The sequence below is a fragment of the Benincasa hispida genome, chromosome 10 (genome assembly GCF_027475165.1).
Source record: "Benincasa hispida cultivar pf3 chromosome 10, pf3_genome.v1.1, whole genome shotgun sequence".
NCBI classification, from domain to species: domain Eukaryota; kingdom Viridiplantae; phylum Streptophyta; class Magnoliopsida; order Cucurbitales; family Cucurbitaceae; genus Benincasa; species Benincasa hispida.
The window spans coordinates 17,662,342-17,682,342 of record NC_143487.1 but is presented as its reverse complement, the minus strand read 5'-3'; the positions used below and the strand labels follow the sequence as shown (position 1 = coordinate 17,682,342).

The window sequence follows — 20,001 nt, the reverse complement described above, 5'->3', positions numbered from 1 at the left end:
CACTGTTTATATATGATACAAAGTGATATACTTCTATCATTGATAGCAAGTGATATACTTCTATCATTGATAGCAAGTGATAGTCTTCTATCATTGATAGCAAGTGATAGTCTTCTATCATTGTCTATCAGTAATAGAAAGTGATAGTCTCCTATTATGAATAGATAGTAATAGTCTTCTATCATTGTCTATTAGTGATAGAAAGAGGGAAAAAAATAATAGTTTTGAAAAATGTTGTGATAGGTCTTTGCAACGTCTTATGCACAGTTGTGTAGTCCACACCATAGAAAGTATATGGTTGTTTATAGCGTTTTCAAAACATTATAGAAAAATTCTCTTTTTATAGCATTTGGTTATACATTGTAACCCTTTCATAGCATTTGTTCAATGTTATGAAATGCTAGACTTTTTTATAGCATTTTATAAATGCTATAAATACATTCTTTGAATAGCACATTTAGTCTTTGTGAAACATAAGATAGCATTTTTAAAAATATATATATAGGATTTTTTATAGCAAGAATATGTAGTTGTCATGACTATTATAGCATTTATTTGTAGCTATAATTATTTACTTAAGAAAGCTATAATATGCCTTTAAATTGTCAACTTTTTCTATTAATAGCATTTATAAACTTTTTATAGCTTGAACAAATGCTATTATTACATCTTCTATAGCTTCTCCGATATGTTAATCATGCTATTATTGCATTTCATATCTACTACACATTAGAATTCAAATAAATATTACATGTAATCCAAAAAAAAATATATAATCAAAATCCAAATACCTCTAGCTTAGTTGTGTTTATGGCCAAGACATTACATGTTTGAATAGTCCTTCATCAACCTATAAAAAATATCAATTAAAGAAAAATTCAAGTAAAATGATCGAAATAAATAAATAAATAAAATAATCGATAGAACAATATACATACTAATGAAGACTTTGTCACAAAGCCATGCACCTATGCAATACTACCGATTGCATCTGCAACAACAAATAGAATTCACCTAATAAACAACAAAAAATAGAATTCTTTCTAAAAGATCTGCACCTTTAATAAAAGCTCTACAAGTTAAGAAAAGCACCTTAAAAACGTTAACTAGTAATGAGATCCATAAAATTTCAAAAATCAAATCCACAAAAGCCTTATCAAATCCACAAAGGCCTTAAAACCCCTATTCAAGGATTTTCCCACTTACTGCAAATCAACTTGTTGAAAAAAGAAGATCTTCAATCTCGTTGCCCCAAGCAAACCTATGTTTCCAAATAAGTGGGAAGGCAAATGGATTAATGAGCTTTGTTGATGACTACAACAGAAACAAATGGAAGACTGCAAAGTAGAAATGTAAATGTCTTTTTTTTAGGATAAGAAACAATTTCATTGATGAATGAAATAATGCAAGAGGATACTAAGCACCCTATTTATAACAAGAAAAAGATAAAATGTAACTTCAGAAGTAATTTTAATACCAAAAGATTGCATTGTAAATGAATAATTAAAGCACCTACATTTGCGGACTTGGATATGTCTTTGAAGATTGTAGCATTCCTCTCCTCCCAAACCTTTGATATCACCGCACAAATGAGGCTAGACCAAACTTCTTTAGCGGCATAGCAAGGGTAGTCTTTCCATAGTATTGAGGCATGAGTGACCCACTTCCCATAATAGGAACTTGACTCTTTTAGGACATGGAAGCTTCCGTATCTTTTTGAATAAACCAGATTGGTCAGAGGATGACGAAGTCGTGGTTAAGAGGTATATCAACGATTTTGTAGAGAAAACGCCATATCCAACTATTCTGTTGATTAGATAAAAAGATGCTGGGAACATTCTGGCTAAAAACAGCCCATACACAAATTTCATCATCTTTCAAATGTCTTCTCAAATTAAGGGTCCAAGACTCGTTTGTAGAGTCCCAACCCTCAGCAATGGATCCATTCTTAGTTTCAGCGAGATCACGAAAAGTTTTGGGAAACTAATTTGAGGGGAGATGTTCCAATCCATTGATCATTCCAAAAGGAGGTGGAATGTCCATTCCCTACTTTGATTAATACATTGCTACAGACAAGGTCCTTTACCTTCAAAATGTGGCACCATGGACTTTTTGAAGATGTATGCCGTGAAAAGGAAGGGAGTTGAACGTAATGACTTGACCCATACTTTGCCTTGATGGAGCCTCTCCTTCGTGTTTGAAATGCCAAATCCACTTTGCCAATAGTGAATTGTTTCGGTTTCTGATGTCTCCAATGCCTAAGACCACCCTTGTCTAAAGGGAATTTGAGAATGTTCCAACGGAGAAGGTGGGAGGTGGAACTATTTCTGTAAATGGTAATGTAAAATGTTAAAAAAGGAACATTCTACATATTAGGAATCTCTTTCCTAATCATGTAGTTGATGAACATTACTGGAATTAAAAGATCAACAATCAAAACCCAAAACTATTAGACGTCACAAATTTAGATATAGAGCAAGAAATACAAACCATGTTCTCAATTTTGTGACTAGAAATTATTCCTGCAAAATCGCAAAGAATGCAATAAATCAGTGTAGAAACAATTACAACAATTTCACACCAACCAGAAAACAGTAAAGCTAGCTAGAGAGAGAGGACAATATTCTTTTAAATTAACAGTCACAGATTCATTAAGCTAAAATGAATATACTTTTGATTGTATAGTGTGCAGCAGGGAAATTACAAAATTAACATCAACTTGACAGATTCATAGATCTAGCACCATATGTTAGAGAACAAACCGACGTATTGAAAGCAGTAGCCTTCACACTAGATCTACATCAGTGTCCTTACAAAGGCTTTTGTGTTTGTTTTGAAGTCCATACATGATGCTCATTGTCATAAGTTTCTAAAGGTCAGATACGGTATAATAACAAGCATTTATGTAAAGTAGTTGTATGTTAAAAAGAAATGGGGCATAAATTGGTGTAGTGTGAGGCCTTCTTATTGTAACTAGCTAAGAGTTGGTTGGTTGGTTAGTTAGTTGATTGAAAGTTTGTTGCTTGTTAATATTCTTTTCAAACTTCTGTAATCATTTCTCATATATTGGTTTGTTCTTGGGTTGTTCTCGGGTCCTCTTGCATTGGTTTGTTTGGTAATAGTCTCCTCCTTCTTGGTACGTTGATTTGGCAATGTTCCAGAGGTGTTTTGCCATGGTTGTTCTGTTGAAGCTCAACGAGGGGACTGTTGTGGGCAACCACACAGTTGCTTTCTTTGATAAGTCTTTAATTATTTTGTCTCAGAGCTCTCTTCAATTGTAGTGGCAAGTGTAATAGCATCTGCTAGGTATGCCAACTGGTGTAGCTTTACAACCTCCTTGATTTCTTCTCGAAGACCAAGTATAAATCTTGATACCAACTGCTGTTCTGTTTAGTTTAAAAAATCTTTTCTTCATCATCTTGAGTAGTTTCGGCCAAGATTTGATTGGAGGCTTTCCACGGTATCTTCAGTGGTTTCAAGTTGCTCCCACCAAGCTGATGCACTTCGTTGGAACTTGAAAGCTACTAATTTTAATTTCTTCTCATCCAGAATGCTTGCACATTCGAAGAAATTTTCGACCTTAGTGACCCAATCCAAGAATCCCTCGACATCCATTCGGCCATCGAAACTAGGAAGATCAATTTTCATCTTGTACTCGGTGTTTTCTTGATGAGTTTGGTGTCTTCCTCACTGCATCCCCAATCTTTTTTGGATTCCATAGTAGTAGTTCTCTCCTTCACTAGATGAATCAGAATTTTGCATCATATACCCCATACCACAGTTTTCTTGGGGCGAAATCTTGATTGGTGTAGGTTTCTTTAAGCTGGAAACTTGTTTGGCCTCTGTTCTTGGAAAGGTAACTCTGCAATCTTGGCCTTTCCCGGGTTTCTTGTTGGTTCTTGCCTTTCAAATGGGATTCGATCCTCAGCTTTCTCCTTATTTACGCCTGAATCTTGTGGTTCTTGCATGCGAATTCCACCCTTGATCCACTGGTCAATGTGATCTTGACAGTCCTCCATGGGTTGAATGTTCATGTGTGACAATACTTGGCCTAACATGGAACGGATTTCTCCCATTCCCCCTTCAATTCGTCGACTGACTTTTCTACCGAACATCACCGAGTTTCCACAGCCTTTGTTGATGAGGATACTTCCGCGTCCATAATGAATGTAATCCAAGAAGAATGCGCGTTGGATCGACGCTTTGATACCACTTGATGTAATGCTCCAAGAATTCAAGAGAGTAATCTTGTATAGATGAATAAAATGGGAGGCTATAAGCCTATTTATACATGCTAGACAAGACTGGTTACCTAGGCAGCCGGTCAACTATTTAAGAAACCAGTTTAACAAAGGGAATACAACCTTTTTAAGTAGCCGGTTTACAAGCATAAAAACTACATCAAACATCAACTAATATTAAAAGTAAACAAAGGAAAAGTGTTATAACTCCTGCATCAACTTATGTCGAAAATTTACCTTTTTTCTTTCACTTCTATAGCCTAAAATGCAGAAAGCTATACTATTCAAATGTTATAAAAAGACTATTTTCTTGTAGCGACTTCTATCACTGATAGTTAGTGATAGCCTTCGTCAATGATCAAAAGTAATATACCTTTACTTCTATCATTGATAGTGGATTATTAGTGTCTATCAATGATAGACATGGATCATGGATGGGAAAAGCAAGCCGACGTGAGTTTATTTGGAGCATGGGCATTTTGAACTTTTTGCATGAGTTGGAGCAAATTTTTGCTATATTTGTAAATTGTTTTGGGCTTTACTATGTTTGTAATTAATTTGGCGCATTTTGCTATATATGCAAACAACCTTAATTCTACATGGAAAATTTTAATTCAAAGAGAAATTGCTTAAATCTCCAAGTAGCAGGAACTAACTGCCTATGAGAAGTTTGTTTCTTAAAAAAAAATATATAAAAAATAATAAAAAGATAGACTACCTATCGAATTATTTATATATACAATCTAAATCTTAAAAAGATGTTCAACTATATGATTCAAACATATCCATTATCTTGGTCATTCAACAATAAAGCTTGAAATTGTATAATATTTATAACAATAAAAATGAAAATGAAAATAATAAAGGTAAGCGAGGTGGGAACAAGGAACCAAATGTTTCCTCCACTCCTTCCCACATCCCCCATCAAAGCAGGTCATATATACTCTACATATATAATATATATATGTGTGTGTGTATATGTATATGTATAAATATATATCTCTAAGCATTATATCATGGGTGAATGCCATATAGATGCTTATAAATTCTCTTCCCAAAATGCTATTAGAAATTTAATGCTACAATAAGATGATATAATTGTAGCATTCTACAAAATTACAAGCTAATATTCACGGCTTAACTCCAGCCAAGGCTAGTTTCTTTCAATACAATGCAAATGTGCTACAAGAATGATTGTTTATTACAGGTACTATTTTTTCAAAATGATAGCTCCCCTCTATAATAGACCTGTAGGTCAATCCTTTTCTGAAATGATAGCTCCCTCCACAAAAATCATGTTAAGGTGTAAAACGAAACATTAAATTGATTTCGAATAATCAAATGTATAATTCAGAGTAATTCTAAACATGAGATGAAATTTTTAACTATTTCAAAATAGCCACATAAACCGCACAATCATAAATCTCCAACCCTAGAAGATCAGCACCTAAAGGACACAAACACTTGTATTTTGATCAATTTTAACACACCCATATGCCACAACTATCAAACAACAAATAGCTTCCTAAATGCCAGATCTCTAACACATACATATTTATTGCCATGTTTCCCAAAAAAACAAATCTCATATTTCCCTATCCAAGTAATTATCAGATAGTTGTACAAAATTGAAGAATGAAAGATTATCAACACTATTGGTACTGGTACCTACCCTACTTTGGTTCGACAAACAATAAAGCTCTTAATCGAGAAAGAACTATTTCCCTAAATTAAGGAGGACCAACTCCGAAAACTAAGTAGCAAGTTCTCTACTTATTTTCTACAATGGGAAATGTGGCATTTGGGATTGTTTGTTTGCTGTTAGTTGTGGGGTGGGAAAATCGAATCACTAACCTCGAGATTGATAGTACAAGTTTTATGTTAGTTGAACTATACTCATTTTGGCGATTCTTGGTTGTGAGTTGACAACAGCTGCATGTATTTGGGCATGAAAGCTTTAGCTTGCAATGATTCCCAATGATCACGAAGAAGTAACTTAGTACTGTAGTGGAGATGAGTATTCATATCATATCCAAAAGCCTCCATTTTATTTAAAAGAACAAGAGCATGGTCTTTTTTGTCCTCCACATGAAGAAGATGGCTCAACAGTCTATTACAAATTCGAGGCATCAACATAAGACCTTCTTCTAGCGTATAGAGAAAAACATCCACGGCCAGGTCGAGTTTTTCTACCACACACAACCTGCCAATCAACATCACACAGCTTGCTGAACTTATATTCATTTTGAAGTCCTTGAGAACAGAAAATATAGCAAAGGCTTCGGAAACCCTCTTGGCTTGACACAATCCAATGAGAAAAATGGTGTATGGAGCTAAGTCGAAATCTTTTGATTCCATGTCCATTTTGAGTAGTCTCCAGATTGTTGTCTTAAGCTCTCCTTTATCAAAACTTTCCACTACTATTTTGACCTTTTCGTCTTCCCAGCCACGAAAATTCCTCAGATACTTCATCCAAACATTAAAAGCTAGTGAAATATTCTTTTTTCGACACAACCAAGTCATGATGGATTTGTAAATAGAAGAATCAGGCTTGCACCCTTTCTTTACCATTTGTTCAAAAATCCCTAGTGCATCCTCATCCCTACCAACTCTATAGAGCCCATCTATTAAAGTCCCGTATGTAACTGAATCTGGCAAGCGTCCTTTGAGTTCCATCTCCTTGACGAGCTTGAAAGCACCATTAATGTTGTTATTCTTGCAAAAACCATTGATTAGGATGTTATAAGTCCTAATATCTGGCAAAACTCCACTTTCAACTAGCTGCATAAGAAGCTTGTAGGCCTTAAGAACCAATCCTGATTCACATAATTGCTCCATCATAACTTGGAGGCTGGCAGTATCAAGAACCTTATTGGTGCCCTGAGAAAGCCGAAGAAACAAAGAAGGTTTTCTTCCTATCTCCATTTTGCAAAATAATAGGTGAGCTTCCTCAAGCCTACCGGCTTTGCAAAGTCCATCAATGAGAGAATTGAAGGTCACAACAGAAGGAATGCATCCAAGCTTCTCCATTTCATTGAATACACGTTGTGCCTCACTTACTAGCCCATTCTTGCACATGCCACAAATGAGAATGGAGTATGTGTGATTATCAGGAAAACAATTGTGATTTGAAATCTCGAGTCTAAGAGATTGAGCCTTATCCAAATAACCCAGATCACAAAACCCTTTAATTAAAACATTGTAACATGCAGTATCTGGACTAAACCCTCTTTCTGTCATCTCACCCAACAGTGCCAATGCATCGGTAACCCGGCCTTCTTGTGATAAACCTTGGATCATAATAGTATACAAGATAACATCAGGCTTGATGTTTTCCCTCAACAATTTTTGGTACCACATATGTGCTTCATCATATCTCCTAGCCCTAAACAAGCCATTAATTAAACAACTATACCCATTAACTCCAAGAATATGGCCATCCTTTTCAAATGATTGCAACAATGCAAAAGCTTCATTCAAATAACCTAACTTACAAAACCCATTAAGTAAAACATTATAGGTTACTACGTCTGGACTAAACCCACTAGCTCTCATCTTACTGAACAATCTTTGAGCATCATGAATTTTCTTGGCTCGACACAATCCAGAAAGAACAATCGAATAAGTTATCTCATTGGGCAATATTCCTCTATCAGTCATTTCATCAAAAAGTGCAAGGGCATCTTGAGTTTGAGTTTTACTCGTTTTACAGAATCCATGAATCAATATGCCGTAGGTAACCACATTTGGATTCAAATTACACTTCAGCATCTGATTATATACTGCTAAAGCTAACAGAAATGCTTCTTTTCGCACTAGAAGATGCAAAATCAAATTGAAAGCAAAAACGTTGGGCTTACAGTCAAAATCCCGCATCAGACCAAATGATTCAACGGCCTTCTCCTCCATCCCCGCTTTTAAGTATGCCTCAATCAACACAGAGAAAGCATCCGATGAAATCTCAATTGCTGAATCCTTAAGCTCTTGAAGAGTTTTCCAATATAATTCGAAGGCATTGTCCTTTACTAACCTGTCGATGATCAAATTCTGCGAGGCGCTACAGCAGAGACGCTTTCTCCTTAACGACCAGATAAAAAGTCGAAATCCAAGTCGGGGATTCGGCTGTTCTTGAATGACGGAGGTAATTATATCAGACGATATATGGGGCGATATGACTTCCAATCCATCTTCGAAAGAATCAACAGTTTCGATTATGGTAGAGACCTCATTGGAAGTGGCGATTGGGTCAGTGGGCGAATGAAATGACTGGAACCATGGAGGTTTTGGGACTACATAGGTGATTATGGGTCGAAAACAAAGTGGTCGGACCTTCATCAGGGACTCTTACGCTGAGATTTCTTCTCGCGTAACAACAAAAGTCACTGGTTTCGCAGTCTTTGTTATCTACGACGGCGATAGAAATTAGAACTTCCAAATCGACAGCAATGGAAAATACATTGATTGGATGGGCTATGAACTCTCCGTTCTTGATCAGTCGGCACTTCGTTCTGAGCATTTGCTGACGGGCGAAGATATAGTGGAAATTACCCTGTTTGTAATAAATGGAATTTAAAATCATTTCTGCTGTTTGAAATGAGTAAAAAAAAAACGAATTTAAAAATAAAAATCATTTGAAATCTTGTTTTGATCAAAAATAGGTCGGATATGGCAATATTTCAAATTAAAATTCACCTGATTCCAAATTTTCCCTATACCGAAATATAGAAGAACAAAAGAAGAAGAAGAACTGACCTCGAGCCGTGGGAAGAAGAAAGAAAATGGGGAGCAGTGAAGGCCAACAATAGCAACGGGGAAGATGAGAATGAAGAAGAAAGAAATACAGAAAATAAGAAAAGAAAATGTTACTCTCTATGGTGTTTTTATTTTTTTCATTATTTTTTTAATAGTTTTTAATATAAATATGTAATATAATTGTGGAGAAATAAAGGATATTTTTTTTTTTTTCCCCTCCTTCTAATACTAAATATCCCAACCATAAATTTCATGTTTTCGTTTTGTTATTTAAAATAAGTTTCTTTTCCTGATTTAAATTTCATTAGATTGATTGAATTCTATCAAAATAAAAATTTTCAATTCATTTTCATCCTATAAAATCTAGTAACAAAAAGAGTTAACAATTACGATTACATTTACAAGTTTTAGATTTATTAAAGTTGATTTGTTTTATTAAACGAGGTCCATGTGATAACATTTTCGTTTTCCGTTTTCTTTTTTTTTTTTTTTTTTTTTTTAAGAATTGAAACAAGAATATATTTGATTTTCTTGTTTTTTGAACAATGAAACAAAAATGTAAACTTGTTTGATAACTATTTATCGTTTGTTATATTTTGTTCTCTTTCTTTACCGTTGTTTTATAGTTTAAATATAATTTAATTGCCAAATTGAATATAGGTCAGCTAATATAATGCTTGGACTATCCACTTAGAAGTTAAAGGATTGATTTTCCCAACGCACTTATTGTAAAAAAATATTTTTGTAAATTAGATTATATATATATATTATGATTATCTAATTTATAAAATTAAGATCTCGTTTGATAATCATTTCGTTTTTTGACTTTATTTTTTAAAATTAAGTCAATTTCCTCTTCATTTTTACAATGATTTGCATTTTATCGAATACCATAATTGAATTTTTAACCAAATTCAAAAAATAAAAACAAATATTAAAAAGTTAATTTTTTAATTTTCAAATTTTGCCTTGTTTTTTAAACTATTATTAAAAAATAGGTGAAAGTAATGTCTCCCATGGAATTTTTTAAACTATTATTCAAATTTTGTCTTATTTTTTAAACTATTATTAAAAAATTTGGAGGTAAAAGTAATGTCTGAAGTTTTAATTTTCAAACTCAAAAATAAAAAACCAAATAGTTACCAAATGGGACCTAAATTATTTTATAACATGCATTAAAATATAATTGTTTCTATTATTTTGCTCAATTTTGATTTGTAATATTATTTTTCAATAAAATCAAAATTTATAAATTATAAAATTCTAACCCGTTTCAAATGTACTAGAAATAAAATAAATAAATAAATAAAATTAAAATTAAAATAATATATAAACATGCATATAGGAAACATTGACATTCAATATTTAAAAAGATTTAAATATACTTATTGAAAATTAAAATGGGATCTTTTTAAATATAAAAATTATTTAAAAATATTTAAATTTTATATAAAAATGCACTTTTGAAACTTTTGTTATAAAATGTAAATATTTTTAAAATTTTTATATTTATAAGAATATAAATCTAAATATTGGAAAATTTAAAATTAAAAGTTAAACTAATATGGCAAAAGTAAAGTGGGAAAAAGAAATAAAGCCAAAAAAGCTCAACGTTGTCTCCCATGGAATTCGAATCCAGAACATGCAACTGAAGGTAATACTCGTCTGTGCTTCTACCAAAAAGCCAATGAAGCTTTTGTTAAATTTGCGAAACACCCTAGCGAGAAAAAACAGACATTTAATATTAATATTATTATTTTCAAAACTTATTAGAGAAATATTATTGTTTTAAAACTTATTAGAGAAATATTGTTGTTTTGGGAGTTCCAGGCTAGAAGAATGTAGAGGTCGAACGTTGAGAACTCGACAAACAAAGATAAAATAGGGTTGTCGAGGGTTGAAGTTTCAACATACATAAGTCGAAACTTCAACCCTCGACAAGGAAATGTATATTAGGTTGTCGAAGGTTGAAGCATATATAAGTCGAAACTTCAACCCTCGACAAGGAAGATAGGTGGGTGAATCTAATTTTGTGATAAGGATCTCGCTCTAGAAAGAAATCTCGCTATGGGGATCTCGGTCTAGAAGGGAATCTCGCTAGAAATGTGGGCTGAATCTCGTAAGCATCGCTAGAAAGATAGTTTGTTAAAAAATAGTTGAGGATCTCGCTCTAGAAGGAAATCTCGCTAATTTTGTGATGGTGATCTCGCTCTAGAAGGGAATTTAGCTAGAAATGTGGGCTAAATCTCGTGAGCATCGCTAGGAAGACCGTTTGTTAAAGAAATGCTTGAGGATCTCGCTCATAATTGTCTTCACTTTATTTACTTTCCATAGAAATATATATATATACATGACCAATGAGAAAAAAAAAAGCTAATAATCATTAATGAAAAAATAACAACAATAACAGAATTTTGAATTGTAAGAGAGAGCAAGATTGTAAGAGAGAGCGAGATTGAAAGTGAGATTGTGAGCAAGAGCGAGATTGAGTCTGCCACATAGATTAAACGGTCAACCAGTCAGCTGACATGGTCTGCCACATGGAAATCGTCTTCACTTTATTTACTTTCCATAAGTCTGAAAAAGTGCATATATTAAAATTGACCATAATTGAATAAGTTTGAAAAGGTGTGAGGTCCTATCACCATGCTACCCCTGCTCTGATTCCCCTGCACGATTCCCTGCATGCATTGACCGACTGATCCGATTCCCCTACTTTGATTCCCTGCATTCATTGACGCATTCATGCCCCTCTGCCATAGCCTTAGTGCCTTTTCAACCACCTTAAACCTATGGGTGGAGTGTTCAACACTCGACCTACATCCTTTTAAACCACCATCCTCTTCATTTTTTCTCACTCACTCCCTCGATAGTTTTTGAAGACTCGCTGCCCTTGATTTTGCTCACTCCTCTCCCCTTGATTTGTTCACTACCCCTTCATAGTTCACTACCTTCGAAAATAAGCCTTCGAAAACATCTTCCTCTCCTCCCATTTCCATTTCCATTTCTCTTATTGTATTTCGTTTAATACAAATTATTCTCACACAACTATACTGGTTTGTTACTCTACTAAATTTTTATTTTTTAAGAATAATTATAAATTTTATTTTTGTTCTTATATTATTATTTTTTTATAGATTCTTTTTTTTTTTTTTAATTTTTTGTAGTTGTTGTCAGATAACAAATAACAGGAAAAAATGGTGAACATTGTCACTTTGAAGAAAAAAAGAGAATTACTGTCGAATATGTGAGTTGAACTTATGATATTTGAAAAGTTTAGTTTATTCTTATAATATTTGATTTATTTAGTATTAACTTTGATGTTTATGAACATGAGATGCTTTCAGATACATTCAATGATTTGGATATGAATGTACTGGATAGCATTCGGGAATATGACCCAATTGTAGCTCCTGTGGACGTTGACAATACGCAATTGTATAGAGGGATGATTTGTCAAGACAAGGAAATGCTACAATACGCGGTCAAATGTTTTGCAATAAAGTGTCACACACCATCCGAGGTTGTTGAATCTACACCGACGATTTGGACAATTCGGTGTAAAAAGTGGGAGGAAGGTTGCAAGTGGAGACTTCGTGCAATAAAGAAAAAATCGCATGGCTTGTTCGAGATCACTAAGTATGATGAGCAGCATACATGTTTTTATTCAGAACTAAGTCAAAGTCACGTGTAATTGGATTCATCAATGATTGCACTGAAGTCCTGTGACACCATAAGAGAAAAACCATCTATCAGTGTGGCACAACTGCAGTCCGACATCAAATCAAAGTTTGGATATCATGTTCCTTACCATAGGGTATGGGAGAGAAAAAGAAAAGCGTTGGCTAAAATGTTCGGTGATTGGGATGAGTCTTACAATTTTTTTCCCAGGTGGTTATATATGGTTAAGCAGACCAATCCTGGAATACGTGTAGAGTGGAGAGTTAAAGAAACGCTTACTAAAGGCCATGTTATCCTAACTTCTCTATTTGGGCATTTGGTCCTTGTATAGAAGCTTTTAATAAATGTCGGCCGATCATTCAGATAGATGGTACACACTTGTACGACAAATATAGAGGAAAACTGTTGATTGCTACATCAGTTGACTCGAACGGCCATCTTCTTCCACTTGCGTTTGCCGTTGCTGATGAAGAGTCCGCAGACTCATGGGGATGGTTCCTGAAACACCTGAGAGAAATTGTAACACACGAAAAGGTGTGTTTAATTTCAGATCGACATGCTGGTATAATTGCAGCAGTGAACAACCCAGCAAATGGTTGGATGGGACCAAAATGTCACCATCGTTTCTGTTTACGACATATCGTCAACAACTTCAATAAAAAGTATAAATTTAATTCATTGAAAAATTATGTTTATCGTGCCGGGTGTTAGTTTCAAATTCGAAAGTTCAACAAAGCAATTGAAGATATCAAAGAATAAATCGAAGCTGTCTAAGTTTTTTTTACAACATTAGTTTAAAGCAATGGACTCAAGCACATGATGGAGGATTTAGATATGGGTAGATGACGACAAATCTATCAGAGTGCATAAATGGAGTCCTCAAAGGAACTCAAATGTTGCCCATAAATGCTCTTACTCAGATAACATTCTTCAAATGCGTGAACTATTTCGAGAAAAGAAGAGAAGAAATAAGGGATGCATTGGAGCATCAAGATAAATACACCCGGTAATATTACTTTTTTTTTATATATATATTTTATTAATAATTTATTTCAAACATATTTTATAATACTAAGTGGAGTAAAAATCTAGGTACGCACACGAGAAAATAAATAAATGGGCTGCACGATCTAGTAAACATGAAGTACAATCATACGATCGGTATGAAGGTGTGTTTCATGTGAAGACCGAACGTCATAGTCTCGATGTCAAAGGAGGAAACATTCAAATATTGAGGCTAAACAGGTCCGAGCGGTACTGTTCATGTAACAAGTGGCAAGCATTTGGCATTCCATGCTCGCATTTTATGGCCGTTTGCTCATATTTTAACATGAACTACGAAGATTTTGTTGAGGACCACTACAAATTGTCAACGTATGTTGAATGTTACTCTCCTCAATTTAAACCTGTATTGCATGAAGATTACCGGATCACGTACCCTAATATGCCCGTCTTACATCCTGATCCATCGTTGTTGAGAAAATCTGGTAGACCAAAAAATTCACGTTATCACAACGAGATGGATTGGACAAAACCAGCCACTCGACAACGATGTAGATTTTGTAACCAGTTAGGACATAATCGAAGGAAGTGTCCTTCATTACTAAGATGGGCTCCAGACAGTTAGGGATTGAAAAATAAATAATTTTTTTCTTATATATTCATTTTATTGTATATTCATTTTTTTTATTATAATTTATTGTATATTCAATTTTTTATAATAATTTATTGTATACTCAATTTTTTTATTGTAATCAATAAAGTTTTACATTATTCTTTACCTTCACACTTTTCTCTACTATTCAATTATAGTCAATTTTAATATATTTGTTATTGTTGTGGATTTTGTAACCAATTAGGACAAATTCTGTTATTGTTGTTATTTTTCATTAATTGTTGTGGATTTTATTATAATTTCTATGGAAAGTAAATAAAGTGAAGACTATCTCGCTTTCACTCACAATCTCGCTCTCTCCTACGATCTCGCTCTCTCTCACAATCTCGCTCTTTCTTATAATCTCGCTCAAAATCTCGCTCTCTCTACAATTCAAAATTCTGTTATTGTTATTATTTTTTCATTAATGATTATTCTTTTAATTAACTTGTACATTATTCTTTTAATTAAGTTGTACATTATTCTTTTAATTAACTTGTACATTATTCTTTTAATTAACTTGTACATTATTAAGTTGTACATTATTCTTCTAATTAAGTTGTACATTATTCTTTTAATTAGGTTGTACATTATTCTTCTAATTAGGTTGTACATTATTCTTCTAATTAAGTTGTACATTATTCTTCTAATTAAGTTGTACATTATTCTTCTAATTAAGTTATACATTATTCTTCTAATTGAGAAACAAATATTTTTTAATTGAGAAATAAATATTTTTTTTTTTTTCAGATCATGGCTTTAAACCCAAGACCTATTGATCCCGATGTTTTGTACGACCAGTTCATTCATCGATCATCTGTTGTATGGCGAGATTGTACTACTAGAGAAATATCTTGCAGGCGTCGAGAGGCAGTTCTCCAGCGCACTATCCCGCTCCACCCTCGAATACTACCGCTACTGTGCACATCTGGATTTTATGGGGTTACCAGATTAGGATTTATTCAGTTGGACTGGCATCTGATCACAGCCTTGGTCGAGAGATGGAGGCCGAGACACATACATTCCATATATTTGTTGGAGAGTGCACTATCACTCTACAAGACATAGAAGTGTTATTGGGGTTACCTGTTGATGGTGAGCCGGTCACCGGAGTGATGTACGATAACTGGTTAGAAGTTTGTCAATTGTACCTCGGTGCGACCCCATCTACTGACAAGATTAAAGGATCGAGGTTAAGTTTAATATGGTTAGGAAAACAATTTTGTGAGCTCACAGATGATGCAGGCGAGGAAACCGTTGTAAGATATGTGTGAGCATATATACTACAAATGATGGGTGGAAGTCTGTTTTCAGATAAATCAAGTCATTTTGTTCACTTGATGTTCCTGCCACTGTTAGCTAACCTCCATGATGCAGGTGGTATTCGTGGGGTGGAGCATGCTTGGCATGGTTGTATAGACAACTATGCAAAGCAACAAGACCTGAGGTTCGAGAAATAGCTGGGCCTCTCATACTTTTGCAACTATGGGCTTGGGAGCGATTTCCAACAATGGCTCCACAGCTATAACATGTTAATGATGCTCAGTTAGTTAGACGAGCCTACGGTTCGCGGTATGTTGTTTTAATTCAATTTAATTTTTACATCACTGATATAGTTAATTTAAATTCTAAATTATCAATTTAAAAATTTAGATGGAGAGACAAATTTTGTGTGACTAGGACAGCCACATATGTAGTCAGCCAGTATAGATACATGTTTGATCTACTTCAACCTGAACAGGTACATTACACTAAACCTAATTGATTATTTTATACACATTTTTATTGTATTTTTCTTTAATATTCTCTAATATAATATTTTGTGTTTCGGGTTATTTGGGAGCCGTACAAAATTATTATGCATGTTTTGCCTATTTTTTGTATGAATGATCAAAACATATGGCGAACGATGAGTTCTCTCATATGTTTTCACATTGGTGAGTGGCATCTTCCTGACAGGGTGATGAGACAATTCGGTTTTCAGCAGAATGTCCCATTGCCTTGTAATACTAAACCCATATTGCATGATATTGACCTAAGGACTAAAGATTGGTCGAAAAAGTTGGACATTTAGTAGTGCGATGGCACTATCGTGCAAGGTTTATTGCAGTGGGGGGTTTTTCTTGAACAGTTTGACACATATATCACTCCAAAATATATTCATTGGTATAATAATATTACAAGGCGCTACGTCACTCGTCTGGGAGCAACTGTGGGTCATCTGGTAAATGAATGAATATTATCTAATTATTTTTAATTTAAATTTATTTTAAATATTGTCTAATTGTTTTATAATTCATAGAGATCAAACAACCGTAGTCTCCGTGAGGTTGCGAATGATCCGAACCAGGTTCTTGCTATATGTAATGACAACCAAAGCTATATGGAGGAAATTCATTATATGTACGATATACCTATTGTTCCTCCACCAGCTCCTAGACGTAGAAGAACTGTTCGGGAAGAGGATGAGTTTGATGAGGTTGCACATAATGTGGAAGAGTTGCCCCCTATGATGCAGATGCAGAGTCAAACTGATTATGTTAGTCCGATGATGATGATGTCAGCATTTGGTTAAGGACATTATGACTCAGAGGCTGGTCCTTCGTCTTCATACGTGCATGGACATGGTCGGGGTCGTGGAGAGCATAATGAATATTTATATTATGAAGCGCCTGCAAAGGTACCAGAGCAACATCAAAAAGAACCCAAGCAACCTCAAGTTCGAAGTCGACGATGACAACCAGCTCGAAATCGACGACGTCCGCCTTGTGGGCCACATTGATTTTTGTAATTATTTTTATATAAATGAGATATTTAATTTACATTTCTTAATTTTTATGAGATATTATTTTTTTTAATTTATTCTTTGTAGAGTTTAAATAAAATAATAAATTATTTTTAGAAATTATTTTTATAAAATAGAAAATTAAAAAAAAAAAAAGAAATGAAGAAAGAAAGAAGAAGGTGGAATGTGTAATAATTAAAAAAAAGGGGAAATTTGTACGAATATTCTCGCTCTCTATCAAAATCTCGCTATCTCGCTCTCGCTTTCGCTCAAAATCTCGCTCTCCTCAAAATCTCACTCACTCTCTTACTCTTCCTCTTTCTTACTCTCTCCCAATACAAAATTATTTTTAACACATCAAATAATTATGAGTGTTATGACGAATTTGATTGGGAAGTTCAGTGGCAAAAAGAAGGAGATCATTAACTCGTTATTTATTCAGACTTGTTGAGATGACAGAATCCGTAAAAATTATTCAACAAGCTTTGGAAGGAATTCCAGGGAGACATTTTGAAAATTTAGAAATACGATCTTTTGATAGAAGAATGTCTCAAGAATGATAATTAAACAAATGAAAATGGGAAGGTTAGGTCGAATTTTGAACCCTCAACTTATTTTTTTAAAAAACAATATTTTTACAAATAGTTTGAAAACAACAGTGTTTTCCTAAATAGTTTCTAAAATGACAATATCCTTTTAATTTTTCCAGAAAAAACTACTTCTTATAGTTTCTCATATTTAGTCCAATTTTAAGAAATGTATCTAAAAAAATTAGAAACAAAAAAGAAACAATTATAGTATGTTTTTTAAAAAAAGAAAAACGTCAACATTATCAAATGGGTCTTGATATGATAATCGATATTTTTAATTAAATATCTTATAATTACTAATATAATTCTCTTCAAAATAATAGAAGTAAAAGAATATAATATCACACTTTCTTTCATTTCTTGTAACCAAATTGGTTCCAAATATAAATAAGAGTTTGAAATCAATTCTATTATTTAAAATATTGGAATTTGAAATCTAGTGCCATATGAAGCTTTGTGCAAATAACTAGGAAAAAATTGAGATGAAATGAGAATAGAATTATTTTCTAAATTTTCAGATTTTTTTCTTACAACTTATGTCCACAAAATTATCAAAATAGAATATTGTACACATGGATTAGGCCTCAATTTCTCATTCCCGTTCCTCTCACTCGACAAACACCTTTCCTTTTAGAGAGATTGATAAATATGTGTTCTTTTAGATTTGATTTATGAAAAGTGAGTTGATTAGTTTAGGGTTTGTTTCATTTGCAATCTAAATTCTGTTTTATGTTTTTAAATTGACTGAATTCATTGAATAGGTATTTGACAGACAATCCAAATTCTGTATTTGAAAACTGTTTTTGGATTCTGTGATCCAAACAATGTATATTCTGAAAACAACATTTTATATTTTCATTATATCCAGAAGTTGAATTTTAAAATTTAAAATACATAATTATATTAAATAATGTTAAAAACATTTAGAAATATAGTATATATCATGTTATAAACTCAATTCGATTTTTTTTTTTAAAAAAAAGTTAAAATATTTATTATGTAATATATTAATAAATTAGGTTAAATTCCAAATTCAATCCCTATGGTTAGGATAAAATTAAAAGTTAATCTATATAGTTTTAAATTTTAGATTTTAGTTCCTACGGTTTGATAAAACTTCACTATAGTCTCTATGATTGGTTAAATCCTTTTAAATAATCTCTAGGACATGGACTATTTACAAAGCTTTTATCAAATTACAAGGGGTAAATTCAAATTAATCATAAGACCTAAATTTTAAATTCTTCCAAACTATAGGAACAAAAAATTCAATTTATCCTATAAATTATATATTATTACATAATAATTATTTTACAATTTTTTTAACATAAAAATATTCATAAATAAATTAATAATAGTTTATTATCAACTAATATTTAGCAGGTAACTACAACTAGTTTTGAATTATTTAAATTAGAATTCAGTTTTTTAATTCCACTAGCAAACACATATCTGAAAATATGGTTTTTATTTAATCCTTTGTTTTCAAATTTATGTTTTTAAATCCTCTACCAAACAGACCCTTGGTCCACTTCCACAATATTTTCATCAAACTTCGCAATAAAATATTAAATTATTTTACAGACATTTTTTATATCTACTTCTATCAAAATGGAATTAAAAAGAAAATCAACCAAAACTATTTGGTTTAATAAACAAAAAACTAGAAAAATATTACAAACAAAAAAAGGAAAGGAAAGGAAAGAAAGTCATAAAAAAAAATACTATGGATCATATCAGCCATAAAATCATGAATCCCGACAAAAATCTCGTTCAAGATTCATAAATCTCGGTCAAAATCTCACTCGATCTCCTATATCTCTTTCTTGCTCTCTCTAACAAAAACCCACATATTCAATTAGTGAAAATTTAATTTTAAATGAAAAAGAAAAAAAAAAAGTCTTTTGAGAATCCTATATTACTAAGTTTAACAAGGGGAACCTCCTTTATAAACCCCCAATTTGAGTTATGGGTTTGGGCTCAAGGGATACTCATATTTTAGAGGGGTGAGGAAATAGGCAAATGTGGATATGATAGACATATTGAGCGCCGTTGATTGGTCGGTCGGGCAAGGTGTGTGTGGAGTTATTTGTATTTAAAAATAATAATAACTTTATTTATTTATTATTGAATAAATAAGAAAGGAATAATTATTCAGTCTTCTCGCGCGCTTCTTACGTGTGGTCCTCACACACGTTCCACGATTACGTGCATTCTTCTCCCCTCTGGTTTTGTGTAACTGTTGGCCTTCAAGGTCTACAAAATGCATCCACTTTCATCAGTTTTATACACCAAAAA

General features: G+C 33.0%; 1 protein-coding gene and 1 pseudogene across 4 annotated transcripts; one reads left to right on the top strand and one right to left on the bottom strand.

Annotated features, from left to right (window-relative positions):
• Window positions 1-610: 610 nt before the first annotated feature.
• On the bottom strand, window positions 611-9,132 carry LOC120088176 (Pentatricopeptide repeat (PPR) superfamily protein). Of its 4 annotated transcripts, none has more exons than XR_016523644.1 (7): window positions 8,994-9,131; window positions 6,096-8,790; window positions 2,491-2,522; window positions 1,517-2,327; window positions 1,207-1,261; window positions 939-1,014; window positions 611-850 (listed from the first exon to the last, which is right to left on the bottom strand). XR_016523644.1 is itself a non-coding variant. In XM_090305534.1 (2 exons), the coding sequence occupies exon 2, from the start codon at window positions 8,574-8,576 to the stop codon at window positions 6,138-6,140; it is 2,439 nt and encodes an 812-aa protein (XP_090161660.1). In that variant the 5' UTR covers window positions 8,577-8,790; window positions 8,994-9,132; the 3' UTR covers window positions 5,808-6,137. The 4 variants fall into 4 exon arrangements, 1 of the variants encoding a protein (XP_090161660.1); XR_016523643.1 differs by having other exon boundaries at window positions 939-991; XR_016523645.1 differs by having other exon boundaries at window positions 939-991; window positions 8,102-8,790.
• A 6,488-nt stretch (window positions 9,133-15,620) lies between these two features.
• LOC150033150 (serine/threonine-protein phosphatase 7 long form homolog) lies at window positions 15,621-17,110 on the top strand (annotated as a pseudogene).
• The last annotated feature ends 2,891 nt before the right edge of the window (window positions 17,111-20,001 follow it).